This window comes from Urocitellus parryii, unplaced genomic scaffold, assembly GCF_045843805.1.
Source record: "Urocitellus parryii isolate mUroPar1 unplaced genomic scaffold, mUroPar1.hap1 Scaffold_61, whole genome shotgun sequence".
Classification (NCBI taxonomy): domain Eukaryota; kingdom Metazoa; phylum Chordata; class Mammalia; order Rodentia; family Sciuridae; genus Urocitellus; species Urocitellus parryii.
The window spans coordinates 3,036,178-3,063,262 of NW_027554109.1; the positions used below are offsets into that span (position 1 = coordinate 3,036,178).

The 27,085-nt window shown below is 32.6% G+C and overlaps 1 protein-coding gene across 2 annotated transcripts; it reads left to right on the forward strand.

The window, feature by feature from the left end:
- The first annotated feature begins 1,175 nt into the window (after positions 1 to 1,175).
- LOC144252860 (leucine-rich repeat protein SHOC-2-like) lies at positions 1,176 to 25,577 on the forward strand. Of its 2 annotated transcripts, XM_077794937.1 has the most exons (8): positions 1,176 to 1,878; positions 5,202 to 5,339; positions 12,815 to 12,945; positions 18,918 to 19,106; positions 22,052 to 22,174; positions 23,546 to 23,683; positions 23,994 to 24,111; positions 25,369 to 25,577. In XM_077794937.1, the coding sequence occupies exons 1-8, from the start codon at positions 1,176 to 1,178 to the stop codon at positions 25,575 to 25,577; spliced, it is 1,749 nt and encodes a 582-aa protein (XP_077651063.1). The 2 variants fall into 2 exon arrangements, with proteins under 2 accessions (XP_077651063.1, XP_077651064.1); XM_077794938.1 differs by lacking the exon at positions 5,202 to 5,339.
- The last annotated feature ends 1,508 nt before the right edge of the window (positions 25,578 to 27,085 follow it).

Consider the following 27,085-nt stretch of genomic DNA (forward strand, 5'->3'; position numbering starts at 1 on the left):
TGTTATATATATCCATGTAAAATATATAAATATTTGTAAATTCTTCAGTGTTTGTATTAGCACTTAATAAATGTTAGCTGCTGTTGTGATTTCTCTCACTTTAACTTCCATAAAGTTTTACAACAGAGTGATTTGTAATCATATACCTCTATCAGATTCCAAATTCCTTGATGGGAGGGCTTGCCTTATTTTTTAAATTTTCAGTTCATTAAATTTCAGTAAATACTGTATCAAGTAATAGGAAGATGGCAAAATCCTGTAACCAATGTAGCCAAACTAGCAGGTTCTGGCGAGGGGCAAAGAGGGATAAGAAAAAAAGACTCACATACAGACAGATGTTTTTGAAGGTAAAGCTAGAGTTGGTGCAGTGCTGTTCTCTGAAGAAGATGATCTAATGAGTTATGCCACTATTCTTCATTTATATATGCCTCATTTTCAGGTTAAAGCCTCTAGAAGCATTATTCTTTGTACTCAGATGTTTATAGGGCTAGCAACATCATGCACTATTCCACAATCCACGGTTGCAGTGTGGAACATTAGGAGCTTTGTGTAACTCTCAAAGTTTATTGTCTGAACTTACTGTTAGGTGGGCAGGTTCAGGAGAGGCGGAACTGGTGGAACACTGTGGTATTCTAGCAAGAGATTTCCTCCATTCCCAGGAGCTGTGTGTCTGATTTGAGGCTGATAAAACTAGCACAGAGTCTTCTCATGGAGGGCATTACAACAGCAGGTAGGCATTCTGCACCTCTGCAAAGAAACATTCTTGTCTACCAGGTGTGCCCCAGCCATGAGGTCATGTAAGACACTAGTCCCAGACAGTGTTATCCCATTCTCTGTGACCACTCTTCACAGCAAAGTTCACAGAAAGACTGTTTTTCTGAGACTGTTTACTTCATATTAGTTATAACATCAGGTAATTTAATACTCTATTATATTTCAGGAATTCTAATGAATCATTGATTGACCAGCACCATTTTACCAGTTTGAACGAGTTTTCAGAAATGGACAGAGTACTTTTGGATCCAACATGTGACAGATGGGTGTAACTCCATGCTAATTACCTTTTCAAGCCAACACTTGTTTGATTGTGTAAGATGTTTTGAGGTTCAATGTTGAATTTTATTGCTAGAAAATAAAATAAAAGTTAATGTATTTTTTTTCAAGCTTGAGTCACAATGAGTGGTAATTTAGGGAAAGAAAAAGACTCTAAAGAGAAAGATCTGAATGTGCCATCAGTCAAAGAAAGAGAAAAGACGTCAAAGGCCTCTGGAGATTTGGGGACAGAAAGCCATGAAAAAGAACCTAAAACCAAAGGGAAAGATGCCAAAGATGGAAAAAGGGTCTCCAGTGCTGCCCAGCCAGGGGTGGCTTTTTTAGTTGACAATACGATCAAGCGGCCAAGTCCTGCAGTTGGGACTGGGAAAAAATCCAGTAATGCAGAAGTAATTAAAGAGCTCAACAAATGCCTGGAAGAGAATGCAGTGCGTTTGGACCTATCCAAGAGGTCTATGCACATATTGCCATCATCAATCCAACACTTGACTCAATTAACCGAACTGTATTTATACAGTAACAAACTGCAGTCCCTCCCAGCAGAGGTGGGCTGTCTAGTAAATCTCATGATACTGGCTCTAAGTGAAAATTCACTTACCAGTTTGCCTGACTCTCTTGATAACATGAAGAAGCTGCAGTTGCTTGATTTACGGCATAATAAACTGAAAGACATTCCTTCAGTGGTGTATAGGTTAGATTCTCTCACCACTCTCTACCTTCGCTTTAATCGCATAACTACTGTGGAAAAGGACATAAAAAACCTGTCAAAACTCAGAACGCTTAGCATTCGGGAGAACAAAATCAAACAACTACCTGCTGAAATTGGTAAGAACATTTGGGTTATTACTATTGATTTTACTATTTGTTATGATTAATAATTCTGTTGAGTGCTTTTCCATATCAGAAAATTCCTAATATTTGTTTCTAAGCAATTAGACCTTTATTACAAACACAGTCAACTCTGATTTTGATTGGAAAAAATTTGAATTTGAAAGATGTTTGCTTAATTGTTAAGTTGTCATCTGTTTTCAAAGCATAGATATATTAAGGCTCTGCGTGCCCATTCCTAACTTTCCTTTTTTATCTGAAGGCTTTAAATTCACATCACTTTCTACTTAGTGTATTTCTAAAGATCTTCATATTATACGTTTGTGAAACTGAAGTGCCATAGGAAAATAGAAAAACTTTTTTTTAAAATTTTGGTAGTACCTACATTTTTATTTAAAACTCTAATATTACTATACTAGAGTGAATCTCATCATCATGTATGTCCACAAGACATTAATTGAAAAAAAAAAAACAACTAATGTACTTAAATAGCAGAAAGATCAATAAAGGAAAGGGAAGAGGATCTGAGGGGGGTGGATAAAGGCCATTATTTTATACTGAATTTGAGCAAATCATACTCTATGCATTTATAATTGCATCAAAACAGATCCTAATCTATCACTAATATGATGCAATTAAAAAATAGAAAAAAAATCGAACATAGTAGCTGTGCAGGGTGCCACATACCTATAATCCCAGCTACTTGGGTGGCTGTGGCATGGAAGGTGGCTTGAGCCCAAGATTTCCAGATATGCCTGGGCAACATATTGTATCAAAAATGAAATCAAAACACCAAACAAAAAAAAATCCAGGGCAGAAAAGTAGAAGAAGAGAGATCTGTTGTAAACCAACACTTAGCATTTCTATACCACTCATTCTTGTCTTTTATAGTAAACTGAATAGTAAGAAAATAAAGGAAATGTTTTAAGAGAATGGTAGTAGGAAAAAAGTAATGAATATATATGTGTAATGTCAGTAAAAAAAGAAATGAATTATCTTTATTTTTAATTATGGGAAAACTTCTGAACTATTTTGAATATAGAAATTTATTGGCATCAATTTTGTGAAATTAAAGTTACAGTTTTGTGGGTTTTTGTAAGAGTTTTAAAAAATCAAAATACAAAGTATATTTTTATTTTTAAAGGGAAGCTTTTATTTTGTAAAAGGTTTATTCAAAATACACAAAGATGAATTAAATATATTCTTGATTCAGTATAGATCTTGTTAGTGATAAAGAAAATTTTCTGATTTTAGGCTCTGGAGCTTTTCAGGGAGAAGATGTCCTGTGTTTTAAAATGCAGTTAAACTTTTAGATAACATGTTTTGTTAGATTTAAGACTAGACACTTAAATATTAATTTGAACTTCAGATTACTCAAGACTATCTGTTATAGACTTTCTCAAGTAATACATGGTATGTATGAAGTAAGTATAGTTTGCTCAAGAGGTATTAAAATATTCCCAGGAATTTCTATGTGGAAATGATTTATTATATATGGTCCCATAGAATTGAGATTGTAGAATGACTGCTGTTAGTATCATATTGTCAAAATTTGACCTGCATTTATGGCTTATTGTTGGATACAAGTATAGACTTGGAAAAACAAACACTGAATATTTTGTTATTGTACCGAGGAATTGAACTCAGGGACACATGACCAGTGAGATACACCCACCCCACATTTTGAATTTAATTTAGACACAGGTTCTCACTGAATTGCATTATGCCACACCCTTGCTGATGCTGGCTTTGAACTCATTGTTCTCTGGTCTCAGCCTCCTTGATACTGGTATTACAGGCATGTGCCATCATGCTCAGCCAACTGCTGAATTTTTGTATGGAAATGTGAGATATTATTGCTTTTCTTTGTTATTGTTGTTTTGTGTTTGTGATATACTCGGTCCTAAAAAAATTGACTTAAATTCACAAGTCACTCTGTAAGGGTTTCTTTCTATAGCATTGCTATCAAATTACCTAGACATTAATATACTATTGTTGAATGAGGAATTATTTAACAGGATTTTAAATTTAACTTCAGTTTGTTCTTGAGAGTATACATGCAGCAATTTTACTGAAAATTGAACATACTTTAAAATTTTTTTAAAATATTTCTTTTTTAAATGTAGATGGACACAACACAATACCTTTATTTTTATGTGGTGCTGAGGATAGAACCTGGACCTAGCCCGTGCTAGGCGAGAGCTCTACTGCTGAGCCACAATCCCAGCCCCTGAACCTAACTTTTTAAATTGGCATATTTTATGTCATTAAATGATTCATATTTGCAGCTACCTAACTTTTGTCTTTTATTCCTAAATTTCTAATTCTAAAAAAAATCATGGAATTGAAACAACTTAAGGTATTATGTCTTTGAAAAGATGATGACAGATCTTAAGTTTTATTCTGAAGTGAAGAGTAGAAGTATCCAAAATTTCCTTAATTATCTTTATTCTTTCAATTAATATAATGCTTTTTACTAAGCACCAAACAGACACAGTGAAGATGAGGAAGTACTTATGCTCTAAGGATTGTTATGTCTTAGGATTATTCTGTTCATTTATTATTATGTAATGTTTTTTATATTCCAGATGATTTTCCTTGCTTTGAAGTTTGCTTTGTCTGAAATTATAGCCATACCAGCTTTGTCTTCATTGTCTATTGTTTTAAATTTCTATTAAATTGAGAAGTTATTTTTATTTATTAAAAAATGTATTTATGTAACATCAGATTATATGCCTGTATTAAGCATGTATAATAAGCATGTATATTTTGAGGTGTAAGGCATGTCTCCATCTGAACTCAACATGTATTTGATATAATTGTGCTAAATTTGTCAGCTTTTTAAATCTGGACTATGTCATCCAGCATTTGTGGTTAAATTTGCTACTTGAATATATGACATGGAGCCCTGGATGTAGCTAGTGGTAAAATATGTTCTTAGTAGGTGTGAGACCCTGAGTTCAATCATTAGGACAAAAGAAGAAAACCCCACATGACACAGATTAGTAAAGTAATCTTTTATAAGCAATATTTTCATGTTATTAGATGTCATTTTGAAATAATAGATTCAAATTTTGAGTTCAATTTTAATATTTTTCAGAAAGAATGTAAATATGTTGGGGAAAACCAGGTTTTTAACTTACAATTCAAGTATATTCTTTGATTTTTTTTCCCATTTTCAAAAAAAAAAGTTGTCTATGTAATAATATTATATTTCTAGTTATGTTTCAAAATCATAAAAATTACTCCCTTGCATCCTAGTATCACCTGAGATATTATTTAATAATGCTTATTAAATCACTATGTTGGTCAATTTACAGGTGAATTATGTAACCTCATTATGCTGGATGTAGCTCATAATCAACTTGAACACCTTCCAAAGGAGATTGGAAACTGCATACAAATAACCAACCTTGACTTGCAACACAATGAACTGCTAGACCTCCCAGATACTATAGGTATGAAAGGAGAAAGAAGAGATTGATGATTATTTATAGCAACCTAGATATTTAAAGGGTTATTTTTGATCCATTTTGGTAACACAAATTAAAGAAATTATCAAAGTACTATATAAGTAATCAGAATTTTAAGACAGTGTTTGAAAACTTTTCCTATTTCAGGAAAATAAAATTAAATTTTAGGAAATTAACCCAGTTGGTTTAAAAGAATGTTAAGTTTCATGTATATACTCTATTATTTATAGCTGATTATAAAATGATGGATTTTTGGTATTGTTATTTCAGCATATTACATGGAGGAGGTCCATTTTTGCTAAAGTAGGCAATATTAAAAAATAAAGCCTTTGCTGTTTAGTTTTCTGAACATGGCCAGTATAGTTTAAATGTTGCTCATTTGTAATGTTGAGGGAGTAGTAAGAAAAGACATGTGTTAAAGACTTCATACATCACACTGCAAAAAGTTTGAGCTTACCAAGATAATGTTCTATATTTATGTAGATTTTTTTCCCAAAGCCCAAACATTTCTACAAACACAAAAGGTAATTTTAAAAACATAATGCTTTTTAGTTATTAGTGCAATATAAGAATACTATAGTGCTTATTTGGCAAAATATTCATATAATTTCATTAAAAATATTTCAGAAATGCTGTTGTATTTTTTGAGATGTAGGTTTGTCTTATCTTTCTCTAGAAAGATTTTTGATTGCCTGTGGCAGGTACCTAATGGAATCACTATAATCAATCCATATTCATAGCTGGATATTTTTGTGGTCCATTAGGTAATACAAAGTTTGTTACAGATTATTTAGAGGACTGTTTTATCTCTAATTCACCTATATTATTGGTTGTAGTCATGATTGATCCCACTCTGCTCAGGCCCTAGATTTGACTCTTGCCAGAATGACAGTCTTGGAGCTGCAGGTTAGGAAAGTGCTCTCAAACTCTTCAGCCTTTTGTTTATTTATGGTCTATTATTTAGTTCTTTTTTTATTTTGGAAGATGGTTTTTAGAGTTTTTTAAGGGTATGGTTTGAATTAACTCCCAAGGAAATTGTTAAAGAATTTTAAAATCCAGTTATTTGGCTCAACTCTATACAGAAAAGCTTACTGAGACTTAGTTATAGTTACTGTCCATTGAACACATGCTTTCCTGAATTCTTGTCATGGGTCTTTATATCATATTCTTATTTGAAGTGGTAATGGGTTAAAAGTATTTTCTAAATGTTTTTTTTTCCTGAAAGGCAAAATCATCTGTAACACACAATGAATTGTTCTTATAGCCATAGTGAATATTTTATATAAATTTTCTATATGAGATTTATATTCATGGTTCAATATAGTAGGAAACAAGAACAACTATTTCCTAATTTTTCTTTCTTTAAAATCTATTGAAGGGGCTGGAGTTTGGGCTTAGTAGTAGAATGCTCATCTAGCATGTGTGAGGCACTGGGTTTGATCCTCAGCACCACATAAAACTAAATAAATAAAATAAAGGTATTGTGTCCAACTACAACTTAAAATTAAAAAAATAAAATCAACTGAAATGGCAATGATGATCAAAGAGAAATGATCCTGGAAGAAAAAAGCATAGAAAATATGTATTGTATAGAAAGCATAATCAGACTAACTAAAAAAGGAAACATGAATAAAATATGTCTTCCCAAATCAAACTCAGTAGAAAATGCTATATACTATAGTGAACACAAACACCAAAAATAGTGATCTATAGGATAATGTATAATTTCCTTCCATATCTAGAACAAAAAGAAGGGAATGTATGTAAATCCTGTGAAAAATTATATTATGAGAAATAAAGCTAGAAGTACTAGATAGAGCTGTAACCCAATCTCTTTTTTATTTTGAGGTGGGGTTTGAATAAATCAGTGAGGCTCACCAAGAACTTGTGAATTTCTTGTCTCAGCCTCTGGAGTCAGTTGGGTTACAAGCATTCTATTCTGTACCTGCCCATGACTGCCATGAGATCAAGTCTCAGTGTAGTTTTGTATTGCATTCCCTAGTTTTAAAAGGTGTTCAACATTTTTTGTTCATGCATGCACTTTGTTAGCCATTTGTACTTCTTCTTTTGAGAAGTATCTATTTACCTACTTATTAGTGGGGTTATTTGGGGTTATTTTGTTAAGTTTTTGGAGTTCTTATCTATTAACACTATTTCAGGAAAAGAGCAGTGATTCTCTCTCAGGTGTGTTCTTTCTCTCATTACATTCCTAATTGTTGCCTTTGCTGATCAGAAGCTTTTTAATTTGATGTTGTCCCATTTATTAACTCTTTGCACTATTTCCTAAGGCTGTTGGGTTCTATTGAGAAAGTTATTGACTATTCTAAAAGCTGGAGTGTTGACCCTGTATTTTCTTCCAGGAGTTGCAGTTTCTGGTCTAATTCTTAGGATTTTGATTCATTTTGAGTTTCTTTTTGGCAGGATGAGACATAAGAGTCTAGTTTCATTCTTCCCACCACCAAGTGTTAAAAAGGTTATTTTTTTCTCTACTATATGTTTTAGCACCTTATTGAAGTATCAGATGACTGTGGGTTTGTCTCTGTGTCTTCTATTCTGTACCATTGATCTATGTTTCTTTTTATGCCACTACTATGTAGTTTTATTTATTTATTTATTGTTGGTTGTTCAAAACATTACATAGTTCTTGACATATCATATTTCACACTTTGATTCAAGTGGGTTATGAACTCCCATTTTTACCCCGTATACAGATTGCAGAATCACATCAGTTACACCTCCATTGATTTACATATTGCCATACTAGTGTCTGTTGTATTCTGTTGCCTTTCCTATCCTCTACTATCCCCCCTCCCCCCATCCCCTCTTCTCTCTCTACCCCCTCTGCTGTAATTCATTTCTCCCCCTTGAATTATTTTTCCCTTTCCCGTCACTTCCTCTTGTATGTAATTTTGTATAACCATGCGGGTCTCCTTCCATTTCCATGCAATTTCCCTTCTCTCTCGCTTTCCCTCCCACCTCTTATCCCTGTTTAATGTTACTCTTCTTCTCATGCTCTTCGTCCCTACTCTGTTCTTAGTTACTCTCCTTATATCAAAGAAGACATTTGGCATTTGTTTTTTAGGGATTGGCTGGCTTCACTTAGCATAATCTGCTCTAATGCCATCCATTTCCCTCCAAATTCTATGATTTTGTCATTTTTTAATGCAGAGTAATACTCCATTGTGTATAAATGCCACATTTTTTAATCCATTCATCTATTGAAGGGCATCTAGGTTGGTTCCACAGTCTTGCTATTGTGAATTGTGCTGCTATGAACATCAATGTGGCAGCATCCCTGTACCATGCTCTTTTTAGGTCTTTAGGGAATAGACCGAGAAGGGGAATATCTGGGTCAAATGGTGGTTCCATTCCCAGCTTTTCAAGAAATCTCCATACTGCTTTCCAAATTGGTTGCACCAATTTGCAGTCCCTCCAACAATGAACAAGTGTACCCTTTTCCCCACATCCTCGCCAGCACTTGTTGTTGTTTGACTTCCTAATGGCTGCCAATCTTACTGGAGTGAGATGGTATCTTAGGGTGGTTTTGATTTGCATTTCTCTGACTGCTAGCAATGTTGAGCATTTTTTCATGTACTTGTTGATTGATTGTATGTCCTCCTCTGAGAAGTGTCTGTTCAGGTCCTTGGCCCATTTGTTGATTGGGTTATTTGTTGTCTTATTGTCTAATTTTTTGAGTTCTTTGTATACTCTGGATATTAGGGCTCTATCTGAAGTGTGAGGAGTAAAGATTTGTTCCCAGGATGTAGGCTCCCTATCTACCTCTCTTATTGTTTCTTTTGCTGAGAAAAAACTTTTTAGTTTGAGTAAGTCCCATTTGTTGATTCTAGTTATTAACTCTTGTGCTATGGGTGTCCTATTGTGGAATTTGGAGCCCGACCCCACAGTATGTAGATCGTAGCCAACTTTTTCTTCTATCAGACGCTGTGTCTCTGATTTGATATTAAGCTCCTTGATCCATTTTGAGTTAACTTTTGTGCATGGTGAGAGAAAGGGATTCAGTTTCATATTGATGCATATGGATTTCTAGTTTTCCCAGCACTATTTGTTGAAGATGCTATCCTTCCTCCATTGCATGCTTTTAGCCCCTTTATCAAATATAAGATAGTTGTAGTTTTGTGGATTGGTTTCTGTGTCCTCTATTCTGTACCATTGGTCCACCCGCCTGTTTTGGTACCAGTACCATGCTGTTTTTGTTACTATTGCTCTATAGTATAGTTTGAAGTCTGGTATCGCTATACCGCCTGATTCACACTTCCTGCTTAGCATTGTTTTTGCTATTCTGGGTCTTTTATTTTTCCATATGAATTTCATGATTGCTTTATCTATTTCTACAAGAAATGCCGTTGGAATTTTGATTGGCATTGCATTAAACCTATAGAGAACTTTTGGTATTATCACCATTTTGATGATGTTAGTTCTGCCTATCCATGAACAGAGTATATTTTTCCATCTTCTAAGATCTTCTATTTCTCTCATTAGGGTTCTGTAGTTTTTTTGATACTGTCGTTCTGTAGTACAATTTGAAGTCATTTATTGCGATGCCTAAAGCATTGCTTTGTTGGCTAAGCATTGCTTTACCTATTCTTGGTCTTCTATTCTTCCAAATGAATTTTAGGAATTTTTTTTCTAGTTCTATGAGTAATGTTATTGGTATTTTGTTGGGCGTTGTATTGAACCTATATTCTGCTTGTTGGAGTAGGATCATTTTAATAATATTTTGTCTATCCATGAACATAGGAGGTCTTTCCATCTTCTGGGGTCTTCAATTTCTTCAATATTCTAAAATTTTCATTGTAGAGGTTAGATTTATTCCTAGGTTGGTCAGTTGGTGGTTTTTTGTTGTTTTTTGTTTTAAAGTCTATTGTGAGTGAGATTGTTTTTTTTCTCTGTGGATTCATTGTTGGTATATAGGAAAGACATTGATTTTTGTATGTTGGATTTGTATCCTACTAATTCGTCAAATTTGTTTGTTAGCTCTAGCAATCTTTTGGTGGAATTTTAGGATTTTCTAATTATTGACACTGTATAATTCTTGGAATATTGTGGATGCTATACACCATTGGTACTTGAGCTTATCAAACAAATTCTAGCCTCAGGGTCTTTATATTTATTGTATCTCTGCTTAGGCCTCCTTTCTCCTAAACATTGATATTATTTTCTTATTCATACAGTTCATCAAATGGATACATGGGGCTTGGTCAGCAATCGACCCTATCCATTCTAACATTTTAACTATATTTTCTTGTTTTGTATTTTTGAGCATGTATTTGTATACTTATTGACTAGTAATCCGTGGGTGATGCAATCAGAGCACTAAAAGAAAGGTTTTGGCCCACAGAGAGAGTGTAGATGGGGCTAGATGGTAAAATCTCCCAGAAAGTAGGACGAGGGTCCTTTGGGTTCACTTCCTTTGACACAAAGTAACTTCCTTATGTATCCTTCTGTGTCTTGGTTTCCTTAATCATTCTATGTTTCATTTTTTATTAGAAGTGATTCTTCTGATTTTAATTTATATTATGAATATGAAAACATTTATCTTCATTATAAATATCTTGTAATTCAGATGACATATCAAAAACACATGGTTTCATGTATAACATTTTCTTCAAGGTCAGGTAATATTTTAAAGATCAATAAAATCTAAGAATAATGTTGCCATTATTTTATATGATTTGCTAGTGGTCAGCAAATATAGTACCATTCCTATTTTGAGTAAAGGTAGTTAATAAGTACTATGTTTTCAAAATTTTATGAATCACAGTTATTTCTCATTTGCAGTAAAATAATTTTTCTCTTTTTTTTCATCATTCATATCTCCTGTATCATGTAGCAGAAGCCTGAGTTTTGGTGAAAATTTGAACATTTGAATCATGATCTGTTATACATATCAGCAGTCTTAATTGACTTTTGAGATTCTCCCTGTCATCTCTTGGAGAAGAATGATATACCTGTAACAGTATTCACAAACTTAACAGAAATGTATCTTTTGATTCTGTTCCTTTCCCCTTTCTGCTAGCTTAGCACTTCAAAAGTGTAACTTATTATGAAAATAATAAATACCCAACTGCTGTCTTGAAGTAAATATTTTGCTTGTATTACTAACCACTAAGTTCCCTGGAGCTTTGAAAAGTCACCCAAGCCCTCCATTCCCTTCTCCCCTTCAAAATGGATGCAGTTTACCAGAGTGTCATCAAAAGGATTCTAGTGGATTTCCTTAGTTAATTAAGAAGATACATTAAAGACAAAACACACTTAATATTTCCTAAATGGTAATTTTTAATCTTGATTTTTGTATACTATTTTATTCCTGTTGGAATATTACTTAATTGGAACCAGAATACTTTTGGGCTCAGTTTACCAACTCTGTTGAAGGAAAGTGATGTGCATGAGCCTAACAATAGTTATACTAGGAAGAACTGAGATGATTGCTGCTTTTCTGCATTACAGTTGACTAGATTTATAGTATAGACTCATGAGATTTTTTTATTACTGCCAGTGACTAATTTTTATAAATGTAGAAAGTAAAACTGTACCAATTAATCATTTTCATGTAACTTCCTTCAGCAAGAGGGAAAGAAACCAATGAATCAGTGAAAGAAGGTTATGAAGCATAATGACTGTCCTCTTAAGTTCCAACGCTTAATTTATGCCATCAACTTAATGTATGCTATCATCCATTTATGCAAGCATTATAAACATCAAAAAGAAGGTTTATCATACAACAATTTTTAAAAATGATCAAACCAAAAAGAAAGAAATGGACAGATACTAGAAGGTTCTGAAAATTGAAAGCCCACAAGTATTTGTCACTAAAGACATAAGTGTAACCTAGAGACCAGACAATCATTTCTATGTCTTCTAACATTGAAAAGGAAAATTTAAAAGTAAAGGCAACATCTGACATTTTAACCTACACTATGTAATAATGTCACAGCAACAGTTATATCAAAGAAACTTTTTTTCTTATATATGTTATTTGGTAAGTTTAATTTGATTTGAATCTTTTATGATAGTAGATGTCATTATATCCCTCTTTGTAGCTCATGTGTATTCTCATACTGACAATAAAACTAGAAAATGCCTGGAAAATAAAATGCTATTTTTAATGTACTCATTAGTGGCTAATATGTTCTTAAGCAGGATTTGCTTAGATTTCATTAATGTAGATGTATTTTTGTGTGGTGCTCAGAAAGTTATTGATCTTGGAGCACTTTAGATTTTCACACTAGAGATGCCCAGTCTGTGTAACTTCTTGTCACAAGTTGGTTCTAAAGATTAAGTTGTTAAAAGATGACAATAATTTTCAGTAGGACACTTAACAAAGTATAGCTGCATATTTGATTATTTTTCTTATACAAGTTCCTTGGTTCTAGAAGATAAGAATCTTGTAATCCAGTGGATAGCCTGTGACAGTAAAGAGGTTCATTTTATATTTCCAGGCAACCTGTCGCATTTATATCGTCTTGGTCTGAGATACAATAGACTGTCAGCAATACCCAGATCACTAGCAAACTGCAGTGCACTTGAAGACTTAAATTTGGAGAACAATAACATTTCTGCTTTACCAGAGGTAAGAATTGTATGAGAGAAAACATGACTGGATTGAAATAAGCCTTCAAGATAATTTAGGGAAAACTAACCAATCTTTATAGCTGGGGACATAATTTGGTGACTGAAATTGTTTAAATAACAAGCATCCTATATAGCTACCACTAAAATAGAATTCAAAAGAGGAAAGAAAGGATACAGGGAAGCTTTTTTAATATAAATAAGGTAAAAATCAGAAGGAAAATTAGTGTGCTATAGTTCCCTTAGCACTGTGTAAATCATTCTTATGTCATTTTGGGCAATGGCAGTAAAAATATTAAGAAAAAGCTGTATGGCTGGTTTTAAATCTCATCTATCCTGCTCAGTTCCTTATAAAAATGTACTGTAGAAAGATGATAAATGGCAAGAACTACCTTGATAGAACATACTACTTGTTATTAAAATTAATGTTAGCTGCAACTCTAATGTGACACAGATTATTACCCTTATCAATGCAGTAATATTAAAAGTATTTAGTACATTAGAGTCACCAAAATCTTTCATTTTTAAACATTACTTTTTAATTTTTGAAAAAAAATTAAATTAGTTTTCCATAACAGTAGAATGCATTTGTGCACTTTTATATACATAGGTAGGTATAATTTATCATTTTACTGATTTTTCCATGTGACTGACACAGTACTTTCATATTTATTTATTTATTTTCTGTAGTGCTGAGGATTGAACCCAGTGCCTCACATGTGCCAGGCAAGTGCTCTACCACTGAGCTACAGCCAAAGTCCTGATTTTACATGTTATAGAATCACATCAGTAATACAGACATATATGTGCATAAGGCAATAATGTTGGTGTCATCCTTCCTATCTCCCTAACCCCTCCCCTCCTCTCTCTTTACTCCCATCTACCTAATCTAAGGTAAACTAAAGTACTTTTCCTAGTGCCCCCTCCTTATTTTGAATTACCATCAGCATATCAGAGAAAACATTTGGCCTTTGGTGTTTGGGGATTGGCTTATTTTGCTTATCATGATGTTCTAAAGCTCCATTCATTTATTGGAAAATGCCATAATTTAATTTTTTCTTTAGGGCTGAGTAATATTCCATTGTACATTTGATTTAGCCATTCATCTATTGAAAGACACCTAGATTGGTTCCAAAGTTTAGCTATTGTGAATTGAACTGCTATAAGCATTGACATGGCTATGTCACTGTAGTATGCTAATATTAAATCCTTTTTAGTATAAACCAAAGAGTTTGATAGCTGGGTCAAATGGTGGTTCTATTTCAAGTTTTCTTAGGAATCTCCATCTGCTTTCCATAGTAGTTGCACCAATTTACAGTCCCTCCAGCAATGTGTGAGTGTTCATTTTTCACTATCTCTTTGCCATATCTTCTTGCCTTTATTCTTGATCATTGTCAATCTGACTGGAGTGAAATGAAATCTTAAAGTAGTTTTGATTTGCCTTTCTATAATTGTTAGAGATGTTGAACATTTTGTCATATTTTTTTTATTGTATTTCTTTTGAGAAGTGTCTGTTCATTACCTTAGTCCTTTTATTGATTGGGTTATTTTTGTGTGTGTAAGTTTTTTGACATTAATGATTTTTTGTACATGCATGCAGTAAAGATATTCTCCCAATCGCTAGGGTCTCTCTTTATATTATTAATTGTTTCTTTTGCTGAGAAGACATGTTTTAGTTTGAGTCTATCTCATTCATTGATTCTTGGTTTTACTGCTTGCACTTTAGGGGTCTTGTTAAGGAAGTCAGATCCTTGGTCAACATGGTGAAGACTAGGGCCTTGTTTTTCTTCTAGTAAGATGAGGGTCTCTATTCTAATGCCTAAGTTTTTGATCCACTTTGATTTGAGTTTTGTACAGAGGGGGAGAGAGAGGTTTAATTTCATTTTGTACAGAGGGAGACAGGTTTAATTTCGTTTTGTTACATAAATGTTACTTTTAACTTGGCTTGTTTGTATATATTAAATCATTTTTTATTTATTTTGTGTTGGTAGTAATTGGGTATAATATAACACTCTTTTAAACTGTGTTTCTCAACAATAAAAGGGAATTTTACTCATAAATGTTTGCTTATGTTTATTCAAGCATAATATTCTAAGAAAAGAATGTAGACTTAAGAATTGATAGATCTTTTGCAAATTTTTTTCTTCCCTAATGATTAAAAATGTAGATACACAAACACACACACACACACACACACACACACACACACAGAGTAAATTTGTGTATCTGAATTTTCATGAAACAGCTTGGCCAGGGTTGAAAGATGAATTTCAACCAGGCAAAGTGGTGCTTGTTTTTAACTACTCCCGAGACTGAGGCAGGAAGATTGCATGCCTAAGGCCAGCATGGGCAATTTAATGATACCTTATCTCAAAATTAAAAAAATAAAAGGGCTGAGATTTTAGCTCAGTGGTAAGTGTGCCCCTGGATTCAATCTGTAGTATTGGTGGGTGGAGAGGAAATGAGTTTCCCACACTTGCAGTTTCTAGACTGCATCAGTTCATTAAGACTACTAGGACAGTATCTTACCTATGACAAAAGAGTACTTCTGCTGGCAGCAGGTTGAATGGGATAAGGAGTAAATCCACAGATACAAGATACAGTTCTGAGAACCAGAATATCTGGATTTTTGTCTTTGATCATAGTAATTTACACATGATCAAAATGTATGAGGTTCTTTTTTTTAATGTCACCCCTCGTGCTAATGAATGACTTGTATCCATAAGAGGGTAAGTAATTAGCACATTGACTACTTCTTTTTGAGATTATATTTGGACATGGTTTGTGAGCTTAATTAAGAGTGACTGGTTTTAATATATATCCACATACATAAGTATAAATACTGGGTCTATATCAAAATTCAAAAAGTGGAAATTCAATTTAAATGTGTGTGTATATATTGCCCCATTTTTATTGTCAGTGAGGGGAAGCTTATATGTGTGTGTGTGTGTGTGTGTGTGTGTGTGTGTGTGTGTGTACGCGCGCGCATTGCCCCATTACAATTAAATGCTGTACTTGGGTTACTTTTGACAAACTCATACATGCATGTAATTCAATTTTAGTTCAGGCTCCTCCCCTTTACTTCCCATGCCCCTTCCCCCATTTTCCTTCCTGTTTGCTAGTGATTTTCTTTTGCTCATGTACTTGTTCACTTTTGAGTGGTTCTTTCTACTTATACATAAAATTGAAATAGCTTATGTTATGTTTATATATGTATATAGCATGACTTTAAAATTGCTTTGCATACCCCTATCCCTTCCCTCCATTCACCCTCTCAATCTCCTTCTAGTCTACTGATCTTTCCTTTATTTTATGAAACTAATCTTCTCTTCCTTCATTTCCTTATTTTGCTTTAGCTTCCTCATATGAGAGAGAAAACATTAGACCCTTTAATTTTTGAGACTGGCATATTTCACTTAGCAAGATTAAATACACATAAGGAAATGAAACTATAACTTTAAGCACATATGCTCAAGACATGAAGCTAGGGGCTCTACATGTATTATTTTATATTCAGTATCTTCCTAGGATTTGTTGGGAATATTCTTATTGAATAGATAGGGGGAAAAGACAAATAGTTTTATTTTAGTCAGATTTGTTACCGTAAACATTTTTTTGAAAATATGGGAGAGATATTATCTAATCAGTTTACCAAAGTTGGCAAAATTGATGAGTAGAAGACCTAAGATAGGAATCCAGATATATGAGACTATAAAGGAAAGATAAACACCTATGTTTCACAGTGTGATCTAAGTAATGCATGGAAGAGGGTTGGGGCTGTAGCTCAGTGGAAGAGCACTTGCCTCCTATCATGTGTGAGACATTGGGTTCAATCCTAAGTACTATATAAAAATAAAATAATTAAAATAAAGGCATTCTATCCATCTACAACTACAAAATTTTTTAAAAAAATATGTTGAAGAGAAGTCTTCTTGTACTCTTAGTGTAATAAAATATCAATATTTTGTCATAGAAGAATATCAGTTCAGCAGTTTGTCAGTTTTAAGAATAACATTTTTGCAATGAGTCTCAATAAAACTTGTTTGTGATAAAGCAGATAAAAGACATTTTTCTTGAATTGTCATATAAGGTTTTCTTAAGCACTGTTCTTGTGCTCACATTTTGTCTGTGTGCAAAAATAGATGCTAAGGATAGATTTTTAATGTTTAGTGTGAAAATCAAATATTTATTAAATAGAGAATTCACTTTCAATTCTATAGTTATTTTCTCCCTTCCTTTTATATTGCCATAACTGACATCTCAGGTACCAAGCCTTCATGGAGGACCAACAGCTGCATTTTGAATGCTATTTTAAACCCACATACTCTCAGTGGGCTTTGTTTCTTTTTGCTTATATTTTTATTTAATCTAGATTGTTTTTTTCCTGTTCTGAATTCTGATTTCTTTTTTGATCTTTCAAAATTTCATTGCAGTCTATTTTCTGCATTTCTAAGTATTCTAGTATTTCTTCTTTACTTTGGAATTAAATAGGGGTTCTAAAATTCTAGCAGTTATTATATGTTAGGTAAGGTAAAACTGTTGCCTTACTACAACCCATAAAGTAAGGCATTATCATTTCAAAAGTGAATAAACCAAGTATTAATACAACAGTTTACCCAAACAGGAGTAGTGGTGCACACATGCAATCCCAGCTACTCGGAAGGCTGAAGTAGGATCACAAGTTCAAGGCTAGCCTGGGCAACTTAGTGAAACTCTAAGATAATTTCAAAGAAAAATGCCACGGATATAGTTCATAGGTGGAGGAACCCTGTGTTCAATCCCCAGTACCAGTAAATAAAGAAAGAGAGAAAAGAAGAAAGAAAAATAGTTTGTTCCAAATCACAAGCTATTAAATGATAAAGCAAGACTGATTCAAAACTATTTGAATAACCAATAACAAACAGTATTTCTTAAATATTGGTATGCAAATCAACAGAGAAGTTTGTTGTAATGCATATTAATTCTGTGGGAGTCAGCCTAGAATCTCCATTTCTAACACACTTCCAGGGGCTACTAATGTTGCTCTTCCTTGATCCAGCCTAAATAATGAGTACCTATTCTGTGTAATTTATTATTGATGATATACCAATTGTGCATTATTTTCTAAGTGCTTGCTATCTGTGCTTTATATTTCTAAAAATGTTTAATGTTCTTAAAGGCAGAGATTTCTTTATATTTACACACTTAGCAGTTTCTTTATATAGTGGGAAACTCAAGTAGGAACATATGAGTTTATGTGTTTAGTAAGTATTTGCTTAATAGGTACTTGTATTCCTTCAAATTTTACCATATAAAAAGGAATGTGTTATAGTACATCAAGAAGTATAATCAGCTTCTGAATTTAGTATTTCTAAAGAACCATTAAATTATTGAATAATGATTTATACTGTGACAGGAATTATGTTAATTTTTTACTATTTATTTTTATTTATTTTTACGTGCTGCTGAGGATCAAACTCAAGGTCTTACGTGTGCAAGGCAAGTATTCTACTACTGAGCTAAAACTCCAGCTTACTCTTAATATTAATGTTAATCTTAATACTAATTTAGATAATTATATAACTAAAACCTATATAGGGTTTGTTACAGTAAGTGGCATAGCACTCTCAAACTAGCCACCTTGAGATACTTCTCAGTCATAATGTGTACTTTATATTATAGAGTGATTTAAATAAACTAAAGCCAAATAATTCAAAAAAAGGGGAAAAATTCCTGATTTCTTGTGAAATCTGAAAAATCTGAGTGCACTGATTTCACTATTTCCATGAGGCAAGACAACAGCTTGCTGGAATTGAGTATTAACTATCTGGAGGAAGTGTCACAGAACCAGCCTAACCTGTTTCTGTAGATCCTTTCCTGCAAGGCCTTGAGGCATTTGTGTTTAGAATTTGCTGTTCTATTCAAATGAAGTTTTTTTCAGTTCTAATTTAGATTTATGCGCATGTTTTTTTTTTTTTTTTTTTTTTTTAACAGAGCCTTTTATGCAGTCTTGTGAAACTGAACAGTTTGAACTTGGCTAGAAATTACTTCCAGTCATATCCAGTGGGTGGTCCAGCTCAGTTTTTCACCATCTGTTCCCTCAACATGGAACACAATCAAATCAATAAAATCCCATATGGAATTTTCTCTAGAGCAAAAGCATTAAGAAAACTAAATATGAAGGTAAACTTTTTGTATCAGGAGTAATGGAGGAATTTCTAATGCATTGATATTCTATTGTCTCTAATGATGTGGGTTATGTGTCATTTTACTTTGTTGACGAAGTCTACTTAGGGGATACACACACACACACACACACACACACACAGAGTAGGGGGAGATATTTAGTTGTCAGTGGGCCTTTATTTTATATATTTATATGTGGTGCTGATAATCAATCTCAGTGACTCACATATGCTAGGCAAACACTCTACAACTGAGCCACAACCCCAGCCCCTTGCGGGCAGTGTTTATCAGATAAAAAGTATTTTAGATTTGTGTATAATACCCTAGGAATTTGTCCTTAAGAATTAATCATGAGGGCTGGGGATGTGGCTCAAGCTGTAGTGCGCTCGCCTGGCATGCGTGCGGCCTGGGTTCGATCCTCAGCACCACATACAAAACAAAGATGTTGTGTCTGACGATAACTAAAAAATAAATGTTAAAATTCTCTCTCTCTCTCTCCCTCTCCCTCTCTCACTCTCTCTTTAAAAAAAAAGAATTAATCATAAGGTTTTATTAAAGTATATTTGTAGGTATATTTATTGCAGAACAGTTTTAAAGGTACTAAATTATTATTACTCTTAGGGATTTAAATTTTTATAGTGGAATACTGAAGAGCCACCAAAATTGATGCTCAGATATAGAATATTAAATACCAGTTACAATATTCTTAGTTTATTAAGAATTAGGAAGTCACAGCATATAAAAAATTCTTTGTATACATACAGTTTAAAGCTGTTTGGAGTATGATTAAATACAGTAAATACTTAGGTATTTATGTGTACATATATAGTCAGTGTTTTCTAAAATGTATCTCTTTAAAGACCACCCATAAGTAATTCTGATCTGCAGTTCTTTTTATTTCTTATCTCTATACTGTCAGTGAAAGGATCTCACGTTTGTAACAGTTTATTGTGAAAGAGGTGAAGACATGGTGATTTATCTAGCCCAGTGATTTAATGTTTAGTAAACTTTCTACACAGAGAAAACAGTCTATTTGGCCATACAGCTGTGTCATGGCTGAGACAGGAACTCAGCTTCCTAGATTTTTTAAATCTAGGTAGAGGGTTCTTTATATTATATCATTCAATATCTTTTTGTCTTTGATGAACCAGTCACACAATTGTTGTTCTTTATAATTTAAATTTACAATTTCTTGACTCTGTCTATACTTTGTCATAAATATAGTATATATCTTTTATGGTAATTTGGAAGAACATAATTACTGAAGTAGTATAAATACAAAATCCTATTACAAATAAAATCTTTAATATAGTTACATAATTAATATATGCAGTAACAGTAATGTAGTGGTAAATAACATTAATTCTGTGTTTTCATTTTGTAATAATAGATTTAGAACATAGTGGTCCCAATATTAATTAGTTTTTATATTTGATTATACACTTTTATGAATTTGACATTATTACAGTATGTTAGCTTGGAAAGGATTGTTGTTTTTAGTAAAACAACAAAACACTTTATAGCACTTTTCCTAAATTTCTATTCAAACTTGATAAAGGTTACACAAAACTTTCTCTTGAAAAAAATCAAAATGAAACTTGTTGTATTCTTCCTCATATAAGCACCTATAGTAAGTATTTCTTAATAAAAATACTTTATCATACTGTACCTATTGGTAGTCTGGGCATGGATAGATAATATTAAATATTTTTAATAAATAATAAATTTCAATTTAGAAATAAACTGGATTTTTAAATATATATTCACTGATTGGGATTTCTTATATTGATGATTTTGTGTAAAAAGACACAAGGATCCATGAATGTTGCAGAAAAAAATTAGAAATATACACCTACAAAAGAACATAAAAGATGGGACTGAGTTTGTGGCCCAATGTTAGAGTGCTTGCCTAATGTGGGAGGCACTGGGTTTGGTTCTCAGCACCACATATAAACAAATTAAATAACAAAGGTCCATTAACAACTAAAATATTTATTAAAAAATGTAAAAGAAATCCACGACCAATTGGTTAACATATTGGCACATTGATACCCAACTGAGACAAAGGTGATATCACCCTCTTCCATTACCATTGTAATAGTTTATTTAGGGTTGAATTTGATGGGCATGGTAGCACACACCTGTAATTCTAGCAGGTTAGGGGGCTGATATAGGAAGATTGACCAACTTACTGAGGCCCTAAGCAATGCAGTGAGACCTGTCTCTAAAATTAAAAAAAAAAGAAAATAGCTGGGGATGTGGATTAGTAGTTAAGTGCCCCTGGATTCAATCCAAAATATAAAAAAGTGAACATGTAAAAGCAGGAAAAAGGTAATTTCAAATGCTTAATTAATATCATAGCACTCCATCATGTTTTTATTATTTAGTGATGAATGTATTATGTCTTCCTCTTTTGTGAGGGTGTGTGTGTGCTAGGGATCACACCCAGGGGCTTGTGCATGGCAGGCAAGCAATCTACCAACTGAGTTATATCCCCATCCCTTCCCTCATTTTTCTGCTCAGCATCTCTTCCATTCCTGAGCTCACCTGGGTTTCCTTTTTGGCCTTGTATCTTCTTTCATGGTGTTCATATCTCAATTTGAATAGTCACATTTTCTCCAATGGTTTCTAAACATTATTGTGAAATAAAACATCAAATTTATGACTATTATCTTTGAACTTTGAAGTGGTTTCTCATTGTAGTACTTTTATATTTCCATTACTCATATTCACATAGGAAATAAACTTCCTTTTTAACTTCAAAGCAAAAGCTCAGTACTATGCAACAATCTTGGAAAATTGATGCTTTAGTTGCTGGTTGTAAATCCCTGATTTAGATATCAAGAAGGGGAATAAGGTTTAAAATTTTTTTCCAAAAGACTGTACACATGGAGCTTTGTTTTAATGGTTCCACATGAAATGCTGCATTTTGTCTTTGCCAGGACAATCAGTTGACATTACTTCCATTGGACTTTGGAACTTGGACCATCATGATAGAATTGAATTTAGCCAATAATCAGCTAAGAATGATCCCTGAGGATTTATCTGGTCTTGTTTCTCTTCAGGTGAGTGTATTAGTGAGCATTTTAAATTTCTCAGTCTCTTTCTCAATTATCTACTTATATAAAATAAGTGATTTCTCTTTGAAGATCTTAATTAAAAGTGATGATAATAAGAACTCTTTTAAACATATGACCTTGTTAGGATGATGCAGGATTGGATCAATTAGTCTAGACTCAATACTTCTGAATACTAATCATTAATATTTAATACTACTGAATATGAGTTAGTCTAGGTTCAATATTACCATTGCCCACGAAAAGGTGGTAGGTTTGAATGCTCTAATATAACTTTGAAGGAAGGGGTATTAAAATTTAGCATCTTAAGGCCATTTTTCTGAATTCTTTTTAAAAACCATATCTTGTTTACCATAATAATTATGGATAACTGAGACAGGCATTTAGAACCTTTTACTGTATGATATTGACCTAATTTCCATCCTAAATCACTCACCTGCTATTTGTTGGAAATCTAGCATGTTTTCAGGTCTGTATGTTTATTCCAGTTGTTTCCAGCATCTAACTCTTCTCATCCTCTTTTTTCTTTAAAAATTCATCCACATGAATAAAGATCCATCTTATTTTCACCTTCTTAGTCAGGGATAATCACTTTTACCTGAGTCCCTAAAGTTTTCATCTTTATGATGAGTAAAGCTTACCAATAGTACTTCAACTTTTAAAAAATTTTACTATATCATGTTTTTAAAAATCTTGTTTATTTAATTTGGTAAGATGAAATAGTATTGTGTGATTGAAAGCATGGGTGAAATAAGAAGATATAAAATTAGCTAGAAGTCTCTGAACACCTTTCTTCTTAGTGCTTGTTTCAAAACCCCATTGCATTACTGACTCCTACTCCTCTGGTAGTTTATAATTTATTAGAAAACAAGGACATCTTCCTCCCTCCCCCAATTTTATTTTTTTTAGAATGCCTGAAATGTAGTAAATACCACAAATTATAAATACTGTGGATTGTCAGTTGTGACCTTCCTTAAGTGATTGTTTACAACAGGTGGTTTCATAGACATTTGCAACTTTTCAGTTACAGATAGATTAACTATATGATATTCATGAAAAATTCAATGTCTTTAAATTTTTTATCATTTAGTTATAGTCAAATTTTTAGTTTAATTTTGACATTAGAAATTATTTCCAATAACTCTACTGGGTTTGAAAGATTTAGAGTGGTAAATTAAATATTTTATGTAATTTAATCAAATGTTACCTATCCTAATACTTACTATTTGGAAAATTATCATTGCTTATAAATTTTTAAGCCACACAGTTGTCATATATATGTCTGATATAAAAATGAAATACATATATATATAAAATTCCATATCATGTTTTATCAAACTGTCAATTATTTCTCTGTAGGTTCTAATATTATCAAACAATCTTCTAAAGAAGCTTCCCCAAGGTCTTGGAAACCTTAAGAAGTTAAGAGAGTTGGATATAGAGGAGAACAAATTAGAATCCTTGCCAAATGAAATTGGTTATCTTCAAGATTTACAGGTAAATCACGTCAGGGGCTTTATAAGTATATGATTGGAGTTTTTGGAATTCATCTTTCTAACTCTTCACCATTTTTTAATTCTTGGACCAGGTAGATTTTTTCTATTATAGGATTAGGGTGAGTTTTAAGTTCACATAATCTCCTTTTATATTTCTAGCAAATGATAATTTTTGAAAGAAGATCCTGTAACTTACTAAGTCTCATCTGATTTAATTTCCCTGTTATTTTATTTTTGTGGAAGTATTATTTTAAATTTATATAGTTGTAGGAAATGTGTATATAACTTTTTAATTGTTATTTTTTTTTTAGAATTTAGTCTTGACAAACAACCAGTTGACCATTCTCCCCAAAAGCATTGGTTACCTTACCAATCTCACACATCTAAGCCTTGGAGATAACCTGCTGAATCATCTTCCTAAGGAAATTGGTAAGAACCCTATGTATCATTAACTCTACTAGTAACTACCTGTTGTAATTTCATACAGTATTTCAGATAAATCTGTTTTTGTAAGCTGAGGTTATATTAGCCTTGTGAGTTTTATTATGGAGTACAGATACTTAATGTTACTGGGTGCTTTGATTGTTTCCCCATGGAGTATTGTGATTAATATTGTATTTTTGAATATAGTATGGTATATTTATATTTCCAATAAGGTATGTTTTATGAAATCTTAATTTAAAAGAATTATTTTCTGTTTTTGCTAAATTTGAAAAATCACACAGACTTGAAACAAATTATTATTATTGGGATTTAGGCTCAATAATAATATTTGATTAATATTAATATTTGGGTGCATTTTAGAATTTTGCCAAATCTTTTTATATCCATTATCTCATATAATTATGACCACCTTTAATTTTATAAGTAAAGGTTGTAATACTATTTTACACAGATTTAGTTAAGGTCACATAGTAAATAACTGTGAGTTCTTAAGTTAATAATTCTATGAATACTGTTCTTTCATCTATAATATGCTTAAAACAATATTGGATTAATAATTAAGAATATTTTGGGGGAGCTGGGATTGTGGCTCAGTGGCAGAGCACTTGCCTAGCATGTGTCAGGCACTGGGTTTGATCCTCAGAACCACATATAAATATATAAAAAACAAAGGTTCAACAACAAAAAAACAATGGTTTTGGAGATTGTTAGCAATTTAAAATCTGAATCTCTCACTTTTTAGTTTTATGTCTTTGAATAATCTACACAAACTCTTGCTGGAAAACTGGAACTTCTTATATGTAAAATAAGCATAATCATGTAAGGAAACTTTTTGTAAGACTACATGAATTTATTTTCGTTTACCTACCAAATATGTGGTAACTTTCTTCATGAAAGATCTATATCAAACACACACACACACACACACACACACACACACCAACACACATATGAATGCCAAACTGTCTCAAAAAGATCTCTAGAGTTGGAGCATTTTCTAAAAACCAAGCATAAAAGAAGAGGTTCTGAATAAATTGTTATGGAGTGTGACCTGGTCATCAGGGTTTTAGAAAATCTCCCCAGATAAGTTGTATATGTAGTGAAGTTTGAGATTGATGGTTCTGAGTGTTTTAACATGGAGAGAAGAGTGGGAAATATGTATTATATATTAATTCCCACTTGCACCTTTGTATAGTAACTAATGGGGTTTTTTTGAATTATTGATTTTAAAAAATAAAACAGGTACACTGGAAAACCTTGAAGAACTGTATTTGAATGACAACCCTAACCTACATAGCCTTCCTTTTGAGCTGGCTCTCTGCAGCAAGCTTACAATCATGAGTATTGAGAACTGTCCACTCAGTCACCTTCCACCTCAGATTGTTGCTAGGGGACCTTCTTTCATCATTCAGTTCTTAAAAACGCAGGGTACATATAATGCCATGGTCTGATAAAGCTCTGCTGGTCCCACACACTGTTCAAATCATTTGCCATTAATGTGTCATATCTATATCTGTATATATTTATGTAGATATTGATACACATGGCAGATTTATAAAGATTCCATTATGTGTTTCTGCAAATAGAGGAATTATAGCCATTTAGATCTTTATAAGTCTTTTGTAGAAAAGACTTATAATTTTTCTTTGCTGAAATTGATTGATATTTTTCTGTTTTGTATTCTGATGTGTCAGTTTGCTTAAAAAATTGCCAAAAAATTATGAAGTTATTAAATTTAAGTAACAGAATAGTTATATATGATTCTCTTAGGAAAAATAATGGGTAAACTATTTTTTGTGAATTATTAATACATTTTCCTATGACTAATTGTTATATCAGGTAGAATTTTTCTTTAACTTCTTTTGCAATTTGAGATTTAATTTTTTATATATTGTTTACAGTGCTGAAATAGCAATAGGACTCATGTGCATGTATACAAACTCTATTGAAGAAATTATGTTTAGTCTCTGATGCTTAGTAAATGAGAGGGTCAGAGAATTGTAAAACTGTTGATCTCATGTTGCTCATTGTTAATCTGTAGCAGTAAAACAGAAATAGTGATATCAAATAGCCCTCCTTTGTGTGAAGTTAGTACTTTTTAAATCCCAGATTTTTATTTCATGCATAAAGAAGGGGGAGATATTAAATAATTTATGGACTTCAAGGATTCTCATGAAAACATTAGATGATAGAAAGTGCCAGAGGTGGGGCTGGGGATGTGGCGCAAGCTGTAGCTCACTCGCCTGGTGTGCGTGGGGCACTGGGTTCAATCCTCAGCACCACATAAAAATAAATAATAAAGATGCTGTGTCCACCGAAAACTAAAAAATAAATGTTAAATCTCTCTCTCTCTCTCTCTCTCTCTCTCTCTCTCTCTCTCTCTCTCTCTCTCTTTCTCTCTCTCTCAAAAAAAAAAAGAAAAGAAACTTCCAGAGGTGAAAAATGCACCAGATGTTAATTTGTTACATATATTAAAAGGTGCTCTAAAATTAATATTGCACATTTTTTATTTATCTTATAGAATGTATCATTTAAAAAAGTGAATTCTTCTGTGTCCATTAATCTTGTTCTTCTGTGACAATTTTTGTTCTGATCTTTTGTTTTACATCTAAGTTATTTCTAAGCCATTAGACCTGTCTCAGCAAAGTCATGATATATGGTTACTCTTATATTAGATGAAACAATTTATCGTAATTCAAAGGAAATATAATTAATTCCTAATATCTACCAATATTAAATATAATGAATAACACTTGAGCAAAGGTCTCCTTCTGCCTGCACCACAAGAAAGATAGCATACTAAATATATTAAATAAACCTTTATTGTGATTTAATTTTATTGACTTGTTTAGCTTCACAAATCATTCAGACAGTTGGAAAAAGAATGACAATCTAATTTGTGAGAATTTAAATATGTTAGAGTATTTATATTAAAGTGGGTACCATAAATGTTGATTAG